Genomic DNA, 9,430 nt, shown 5'->3' with positions numbered 1-9,430 from the left:
TCCATTTGTTAATCATTATCTGTAACCGCTTATCCAGTTCAGGGTCGCGGTGGGTCCAGAGCCTACCTGGAATCATTGGGCGCAAGGCAGGAATACACCCTGGAGGGGGCACCACTCATTCACATTCACTCACACACTCTGACACTTGAGTCGCCAATCCACCTACCAACGTGTGTTTTTGAACTGTGGGAGGAAACCCATGCAGACACAGGGAGAACACACAAAACTCCTCACAGTCATCCGGAGCGGGACTCGAACCCACAACCTCACGACCCTGGAGCTGTGTGACACTATCTCCCTTAAATCAGACAGGCAATGATTTTTTTTTTTTTTTTTACAACATACTCTAAGGAATGAATATAATCAACTTAGACGATTGTGCTTCCAGCTCAGGCGAGTGGCAGGGACTAAGTTGCATATCTCACCTATCAAAAACATGTACCTCCCAAAATAACTTTACAAGAGAAGAAAATAACCTGCTTAACCTTTTTACTTAATTTATAATAATTTTTTAATATTTACTTAATTTTTTTTAATTAATTTTGGAGCAGTTCTTATAGTCCATTCATCATGAAATTATCACGGAGTGTGAAGTGCTGAGTTCCAAAATGCAAAAGCAAATCTTGATAAATTCTTTTTCAGAGCTTTTTGTGTTTTCCATTAAAACTGTTTGAGGTGGTTTTTTTTTTTGGTTTTTTTAAATCAGCCTCTTATTTTTGATAATACAGATCATGAAAAATGAAATCATGAAACTTGTCTGATTTGTTAGATTTTATTGAATGATAAATCACAGCTTAAAAATGTCTTCTGAAACTAAGGCTGGAAAATGCACAAATACAACATATACACTGCAAAGAGAATTCAAATAAAAATTATTAAAAAATATTAGGGGAAAAAAACAACACACAAGCCAGAATATCTTCCGGAACAAAAAAAATACAATTATCTGTCTCAAAGAGCAGACGAACAATTATAGGATCTTGCTAAAATACTTAAAATAATTACATGTTTTACTTGGTTTTACTAGTTTATCTGAAATTGAACAGTCCTTCCGTTTGATTGGTTTACTAAGTTGTGTTAAATGTAAAAAGATTTTTTTTTCTTTATACTAACAAGGAGAGTGATAGCTCTTCAAAGCTTTTAAAACCTGGATTCAGCTACTGACCAACAATTCGGCACTTTTAAAGGATGCATTTCTAACAAGAAAGCCATGAACTGAAATGTTGCACTGATTTGCTGATTTTTTTTTGGGAGGAAAAACAGCACAGTGTAAAAAACAGTAGCACAGTGAGTCAAAATTTCAAGTAAGCATTTTAAAGGCATACATGTAGAGTTTGTACATTCATTCATTTCGGACTGGCCTGGAATGATCAAGGCTGGAGTTACAAAGCTTTCTGTTGTGTCAAATATATACAGACTGGAAAATAAAACAATGATGAAACTGTGCTGGGTCACAACTGGGTCGTTAAGAGAAATGTCGGACAAGTTCAGCCTTTGACGCACACCCATGTACACAGATTAATGTTGGTTTAATGACAGGGTGGAGCGGTCACTCACTGACTGACCAGCTGGAGCACAGAGCTCCGAGCTGAATGGAGTGTATCCTCTGTCACCAGGCACGAGGGTGTGTGTGTGTGTGTGTGTTACTCTTGTGCAAGCTCTGCTTGTTTCTCAGCTTCAGACTCTGGCTCGTTCTCGTCGTCACCGATGTAGTCTTGCAGCTCCTCCTCCTGTGCATCTGCTTTGTCATCTACACAAACACAAAACAACCAATAATACAGTCCACTCTCGGAACATCACAAACACATCATTACAAATGATGTGACGTTACACTATGTCCGAAGACTTCTATACATCTCATTTAGTGATAACAGAATTCACTGAATTCAGCTGCTTTAATGTACTCTCGTTGCGGACGGTTCCATTCTGTCGACTTCTGTCGTAGTTTTCCACCCAAAAAACTGTAAAAAGTGATTTTAATAAGTGAAAAGATCTGCACCTTTCCCTTGAGATAGTCGTTCCTCAATTTCACCTTCATTGTTGTACTCTACGGCCTCATCTTCCTTCCCCACTTTGTTCACTGCAGCATCCAACAGAGCATCTGCAGAAGGAAGAGTGTGTCAGGTGTGTGGGTGGTGTCTGTGTGTAAATCGAAAATAAAAATAAAAAATGTGGCTACACAAATTAATGCTTACCGGCAGCTTTCAGGTCTCCTCCTTTGATGTCCATTACTCCTTCTAGGGCCTCCTCATTGCCCAGGTTGTTTAGGGTCATGTTCTGATTGGAGGGCTTGGAAATCGACGGTGACTTGAGCTTCTCCAAAGCTTTTGATGAAGCAGATGAAAGAGATAGTGTTCTTTTCATGCCCGCAAATATGTTTTGCATAGAATTAGAGAGGTCAGAGTAGTAACTTTTAAGCTGTAAGCACTTCCACGACACAGATAATATATAGCTGTAAACTGCTAAAAACAGTGACCCTCCTGAACAACAACCAGTGATTACATTAATTAATATTAAATAATAATAATTGAGTCAAATGTGAGAAAAAAAAACAACTGCAATCACTATTAATTGTGCTTAATAATCAAAATGGATCTTTTTAAATATCTGAGACTCCTACATTAATCTTCAGATAAAAATCAAAATTATCTGCTGCAACTGAGGTCTCTAACTCAAGCAAAAAAAACAATGCTCATTACTGCCCTCTAACTATGTTACAGTAATAAGTCAGACGTCTGTTAGCTGCTTTACGTGAATCCATTTAACTCCAACTATTGAAAAGGCACCCAAAATACTGTTGTTTTTTGTGATAAAAACATTATTGTGAATTAAAACAACTCAAATATTTGCATTAAGGAGATTTGGAAATCACTGTGAGAGGCATAAGATAGTGTAGTATTTGTTTTCAATTATATTTAACTGCCACGTATATATGCCCTGCCTTAAAGCTACACACAAATGTTCGCAATACATTTTAGTGTTTACCCTGCTGGAACAAAACAGGTTCTGATCTTGGGTACTTTTGAAACACATCGCTACCTGTTCTAAGTATATTTGAACAGTAATAAACACAATGTGCTCTGTATATTATCACAGGAACTGGACATTCTGCTCTGCCCAGTTTTAACCTAAAAGCAGAGCCAAGCTGAAATGATACAGAATCAGTACTTAATGGATATCTGATTACACCCTATCTTCATTTATAATCAAATATGTACCACTGATATGTACCATTATCTGCTAGTGCCTCTGTGGTTTTGATGTCGTCATTCATTTTGGGCTTCAAATCCAGAGCTGGTTGTGTGTTCAAGACTTTTCCTTCACTTTTGTCCAAGTCATTTCCAGCTGCAAGTTCAGATACAGGCCTTGAGACGGTGTCTTTCTGAACTGAGGGTGCAGTGTCCTGTAGCTGGACGAGAAACACAGAGTTAAACATGTATTTTCATGCGCAAATACAACAGCCAATGAAAGATTTTAAAACTGAACAATCGATTGTTGAAATGGAAACAAGGTTACACACAAACAAAACAATTCTGATTTATTTACATTGGTTCTCAATGGAATCAGGAGGTGCCAACAACACAAACACAGCCATTTTATTATTATTTTTAAGTACAGTTGAATTAACGTATCTTGTAGGAAACAACATCAACAATTTTTATACAGTGTCTCTTCAATATTGTGGACAAAAAAAAACTTGCAATAAAATATATATTTACAGGTTTCTACATTATTCCTGATATCTGGTCCCCATTATCACCACTGTGAACATTTCTGACTGCTTCCTACAAAGGATTATTTCACACTAAGTCACTGCAAACATGATTATTAGGCATGGTTACTCGGCCGATGGACCTCCCAAGCACATCATCTATACATCCGCACCCATATCCGTGATCTTTTCGAAGCTCACAAACGTATCGCTTCCCTGTAACTTTTGGGGGCCTGGTTCTACACACGCTCAAAACCGCTCCGAACTCCATCCCAAATTCCTCTGAGTTCGCCACCCCGTTCCATACTATAGAGCATGGCCCATACTAGCAAATTGAAGTTATACTATAACAGAATTTTGGGAGTTGGGCCACGCCCATGCTCCTCCCCCCAGGCCTATTTATACCCTTCAACCTCACGTAATCTCCATGACAATCAAGTCGCTCCCACCTCCTCCCCATCTCCTCCCTCTTCTAAATGTAATCTTCTAACGGGGGGCCTGGTTCTACACACACTCAAAACCGCTCCGAACTCCATCCCAAATTCCTCTGAGTTCGCCCCCCCCCCGTTCCATACTATAGGGCGTGGCCCATACTAGCAAAAAACTGATGGACTCCCTATTTAAAGTAACACAACATAGTATTTGGTATTTTTGCTCCAGGGCTCCCCCTACAGTTGCTGAGGGCATTTCCTTTTAAAACCACTGTCCTTAAATAAAGACACTACTCTCCTTATTACTTCTCTATTGAAGCTGTAATTTTAAGGTACAAATACTACCTAGTGTTGCATTAACATTTTAATCTGCAAGGAAGCAAAAGCTATTGTGAGAAAGCTGTAAAGTTACCTGAACTGATGGTTGTGAAATCTGATTTTCATACTTTTTCTGCATCTCTTGTTTAGCTGCTGCTATCTTTTCACTGCATTCCTCCTTTGCGGCCAAGATCTGGGTATTGCACTGAGTCCTGCGAACACAGATGCACACAAAATCTAAAATACCAAAGCAGTGGACATTCTGTAAGACATTACTTTGTCTTACTACAGTCCTTGTGTTCAGAAAACCTTTGTTCGTTACTGTTACTGTAATGTTATCAGTTTAGCTACATATTAATATTCTGAAACCTACATGTCATAAGTGAGCTTCTTATTCAGTGTGTTCATGTTATTCTCACAGAACTGCAGATCCTTCTGCACTTTACCGAGTTCTTCCAGCAGACTTTTCATCTGGACTAGGAAGGGAAAAGATAAATAAATAACACAAATACAAAAGGTTATTCAAAGGTCATCTGTAGAAATCGTTGTTTATATCTTTTAAGTCATTTTTCAATACCACTTCAAATAAGATTTCAGATTAAACTGCAGTGGTCACAAGTATTATTTTGTTTGTTTGTTTGTTTTTTTAAATAGGAATGTTATATGTTTTTCATATAACTGGTGAAAATAAGTACATGCAAATTAACATTCTGTAACACTGAAATTAACCATTCTATATGTTTATAAATTATTTATATCACCGTCGTCATACCCTCGTTTGCAGTTTGAAATCTTGTGAGCACAACATCATTAAAGATGTATGAGGCGGTCTGATAATCTCTAGAGAAATGTTTCCTGTGAGAGTATTTTTTAAATCAGTAGTTACCTTCAAGCTATCCTCCTACTAGTATAATTCACACATCAGTAGGGTTTAATTTTGCATTTAATTGAATGATTTGCATACATCTCTTGCAACACACTCCTGTTGACATCTAGCTCAGGTCAGATTACTATTATACTTACTTTTCATCTCCTGAACACTCTTGGCACTACTGGAAATGTTGAGTAGCAGATTCCCCTACAATGCGATAGTATTAATAGTCAGCACTGACATAGTCAAATGATGCTTTGCATATCTGATTAAGAGAATAAACCACACAACAAAGCTTCTGTAACACGTTCAGATGTGTTTGATTTGGCTTAGATCTGGCCTCAGGGAGTCTTTTCTTCTGGGACTATCTTTCCATCAAGAATAAACTAGTTATGTAGTCACCATATGGTGTTGTTTACTCCTCTAGGCCTCTAGGGTATTTGTATGCATGTGTTTGACGGTACCTAACTCATAACACTGGTGTGCGTATACCTTCTCTTGATTCCACACACTCTGGGTACTCACTTGTTGTTGCTGGTGGTTATTTTTCAATAGGTTAATTTGCTCTGCTTGTTGTCTGAGCTGTTTTTCTGCTTCGCTCCTCCCCAGCTCCTCCCTCTCTCTCTCAGCAGATGTCTGTCGTACATGCTCCTCCAGCTCCAACAACTTAGCCTAAACACACATGAATACACACACACACCCATACCCAGGTAGAGATGAGTATGATAGCGAAGTAAAAGTAGTATGTTAATGTGATTAATTACTAGTAAAATGTAATATATTTCCCTAATTTGACCTTTAAATCCTTTTTTTGGTTCTACATCTTCCTTTTCCACTCCAGTTCGACTCCTGAATGTTATCTTTGTAACTAAAACACTCCATTGATAATAGCACCCTGTGTTATATCAGTAAAGCCTGAGTTGTACGACCAGACAGTGTTTTTGGTAACCTACAGGTAATTCAACGAGCAGCAAATTAACAAACCCATGCAAAAAAGGGCAAAGCTATGTAACGTAACTGGGCTGAGTGTGAATAACCAGCTTTGTGCCACTCCTGATAAAAGAGAATGTGTATTTTTTCCACTTCAGATCTTAACATACTTCCTCTATGATTAGCTGGCAATGCTATGAATTCCTTCAGGTTTAAGGCCCAATATGTCTTCAGTAAAAAACCTTTCAATTTGTGGAATGTATATATTGGTGATGTTGCACAAGCATCCTTTTGTTTTTCAGTCATTTTCCATATGATCTCTAAGCCAGATGAACTATTCATTTATTATTTAAGCACATACGTGTGATTCGGATTAAAACCTGTGAGTTGGAATAATATAAATCTATTCAGTCTACACCAAATACAAATAATTAATATCTCATCACTGTATGTTCATTATAGTGTGTTTTCTTAGCTGCTTTCCTACCACGTATCTCATAAGTACACTGTGCATGGTATCCCAGAAGGGTTCTAGACATTCCGCTGACTTTGCCCCACTATTCCCCCTAGTAATGATTCCAAGGAAAGTGAACACATCTGCTAATTCTCCTGAGTTTCCCCTGCACAGGTGCAGATCTACACTTCAATCAGCACATTTGCCGACACAAGAGCACGTCTGACACAGAAACCCCTCCCACTGTGAGTTGCATGTGTGGAAGAACCACTCTGAGACATGTTTGGATCAGATACTCTGGGACCTCTCGAGAGATTCTCTGTAGTTCATGTGTAAAAGAGGCAATAGGAATGTAGTCAACGTTCTAACTGTTACAAGAGGTAGACTCCCTGTGGCAAATAGGACACTTAGCCACTGCAAAATCAACCTTTTTACAACCAATTTCCCTCAGATTGCATGCCATTCTAATTCCCACAACTAGAACAGGCCGAGTGCTCTTCCACAACACAATGAAAGTGAAATCTAAGACCATTCCACAGAGAGAGTGATGTGATGGGATGGGATGGGGTGACAACCTGTAGCTCCACGTTTCTTGAGCTGGAGACCCAGTAGTTAAAGCCGAGCAGAAGGACACAGGCAATGAGAGCAGCCATGAGCAACGACGGAGAACGTCCTCCACGACGTCCATTTACCAGAGCCCCCATCATCGCAGAGATCCAAGAAACACACAATCAGAGAGGGCCCTACAAGCAAAGCAATAGATACAGAGAGACTTTCTCTTGGTCAAAGAAGAAAGCACATCACGTCCTTGGCACTTAAAGGTTCTATTGTTAGTGTCTGAAAGCCTTAGCAAATACCAAACTGAAGCAGCCTTTGTCGCTGCCCTTGAACGCTACTGTGGCCAGCTTTATTTAGAGAATTAGGTGGAGGTTCACTGATTTGCATGAGAGTAAATGGATCTACAGCCTGCTTGGAAAAACCACAAAAACTGGGTTACTGCATTTTTCAACACAAGTGCAAGAGACCCAGCCCAAAATATCCCTGTGTAGGATTGTGATATTACAGGACATTATAATAACATGGTTCAAACCTGCAGCACTTTGCATTTCAATAAATGAAGAGTAGTACATTCACTGACCTATTAAAAGCCTCAGTAAAAAAATTTAATTTAAAAACACAAAGTGATAACACAGAAGAATTTGTTTAGGCCAAAGACACCCCCGGGGATTTATCAATTACACTTCCACTGCTTCACATCACAGTGTTTTCATACCCCCCAGGCCGACTCTTGGCATTAAGAATTGTGACTTTAAGCTCATGTGCAGCTACTCCAGATTATCCCCTTCCCTTTCAGGCTGTTCTATGAAGTGTACAAACTCCGTGAGCGCAACTGAAATTCAGAAATGGGTACACATTAAATTGGGCTGAAAAGAAACATTAAATGGGGAGACTACAAAATTTTGGCTACGTTCCGAATGCTACGTTCCACCTTAAACAGCGCATCAGTTCCAATGGCTCCTTTATGCACTGAATGGAGCAGCTGCACCATTTAAGGTGGAACTTAAATTTCGTACAAAAGCAAGAGCAACTTCCTCGGAGGCAACACGTCAACAATTCATCGCTAGCGGACTGTGCTAATGCTGCTTCCACGAAACAAGCATAAAATAAAGGCGCTGTTGAAACATTACCTGAGCCCATACGCGCTGCTAAAGTTATAAAAACAAACTGAAAACGACGCTAACCTCAAATACATCTCGTTTAAATACATCTATAACGTTAGCGAACTAACAGTACGATTCATGTAACGTTAACGCTACCCATCGAGCTAATCAATCAGGGGGGCTATCTAATCTCAGCTTTATCAATAAATATCGAGATATTATCACGTAATTTACCTTAACACTGTATATCACCGAGGAGTTAGGTCAGCTAAACCCCACAAACGTCAACATAATCGATAATCCGCTTTCTCTCAGGTCTCTCCGTCCGTTACTGATCGCTTCTGATTTGATTCGCATCAGAAACAACAGCAGAGAGTCGACTCGCACCGTATCGATTCTTTTGAACGAATCACACTACAACTGAATCAATGGATGGATACAAACAACTGTGCATTATCTGATAAGTAAATCTAGGGCTTCTTAAACCCCTTAAATTCCAAAAAAAACAACAACAACAGAATTTTCTGTAAGTTAACCTTTGGCTTGTTTGTGAAGCAGAATGATAGCGGCAGGGATTAGGATTAAGTGATGTTTGGCATAACTACTTTACAGTTCAATGCAGGCACTCTGTGATTCATCTCACTGGTTAGTTTTGAAATGTAGTCATTTCTGTGGCTGTTCTGTGGTTACATGATTCATTGGTTATCTGATGGGGAATGTGGTATACCTATAGCTTTGATAAACTAGGCAAAGGGGATGTGGTTTCTGTATCACCCCTGCCCTCTCGAAAGTCAGCCATTTCACCATTTAAACTGAAATGTCTACAGGCTATATCTACTTCAGTCAATCTCTGATAAAGCATAGAAATGTATTGACTTAAGCACCACATTAACACTATAATAGTATGTTCAGAGCTAACATTCACATGTAAAAGCAATTAATCATTTCCTAGAGTGATATTTCTAGAGCCAGATAAAAGTTCAATATGGGCTTTAAAGGTCACTGGTTTGATCTCCTAGACAGCCAGGGGAAAAAAACAGGGATGGGGAGTGA

General features: G+C 39.0%; 1 protein-coding gene across 1 annotated transcript; it reads right to left on the bottom strand.

Moving 5' to 3' along the window:
* Positions 1–771: 771 nt before the first annotated feature.
* On the bottom strand, positions 772–8,752 carry golm1 (golgi membrane protein 1). Its single transcript, XM_066644035.1, has 10 exons — positions 8,612–8,752; positions 7,292–7,459; positions 5,858–6,004; positions 5,485–5,539; positions 4,835–4,937; positions 4,556–4,673; positions 3,232–3,409; positions 2,196–2,324; positions 2,000–2,101; positions 772–1,750 (listed from the first exon to the last, which is right to left on the bottom strand). The coding sequence occupies exons 2-10, from the start codon at positions 7,421–7,423 to the stop codon at positions 1,644–1,646; spliced, it is 1,071 nt and encodes a 356-aa protein (XP_066500132.1). The 5' UTR covers positions 7,424–7,459; positions 8,612–8,752; the 3' UTR covers positions 772–1,643.
* Between the last annotated feature and the right edge of the window lie 678 nt (positions 8,753–9,430).

Source organism: Hoplias malabaricus, chromosome 14, assembly GCF_029633855.1.
Source record: "Hoplias malabaricus isolate fHopMal1 chromosome 14, fHopMal1.hap1, whole genome shotgun sequence".
In the NCBI taxonomy this organism is placed as follows: Eukaryota; Metazoa; Chordata; class Actinopteri; order Characiformes; family Erythrinidae; genus Hoplias; species Hoplias malabaricus.
Note: the sequence above shows the minus strand (reverse complement) of the source record. Positions and strands in the feature narration are given on the sequence as shown.

Coding starts and splice junctions, on each gene's coding strand:
- golm1 (XM_066644035.1), bottom strand. CDS start 7,423: ATGATGGGGGCTCTGGTAAATGGACGTCGTGGAGGACGTTCTCCGTCG. Junction 3,410..4,555: donor TTTCACAACCATCAGTTCAG/GTAACTTTACAG, acceptor TTTCTCGTCCAG/CTACAGGACACTGCACCCTC. Junction 2,102..2,195: donor AGGAGACCTGAAAGCTGCCG/GTAAGCATTAAT, acceptor TTCCTTCTGCAG/ATGCTCTGTTGGATGCTGCA.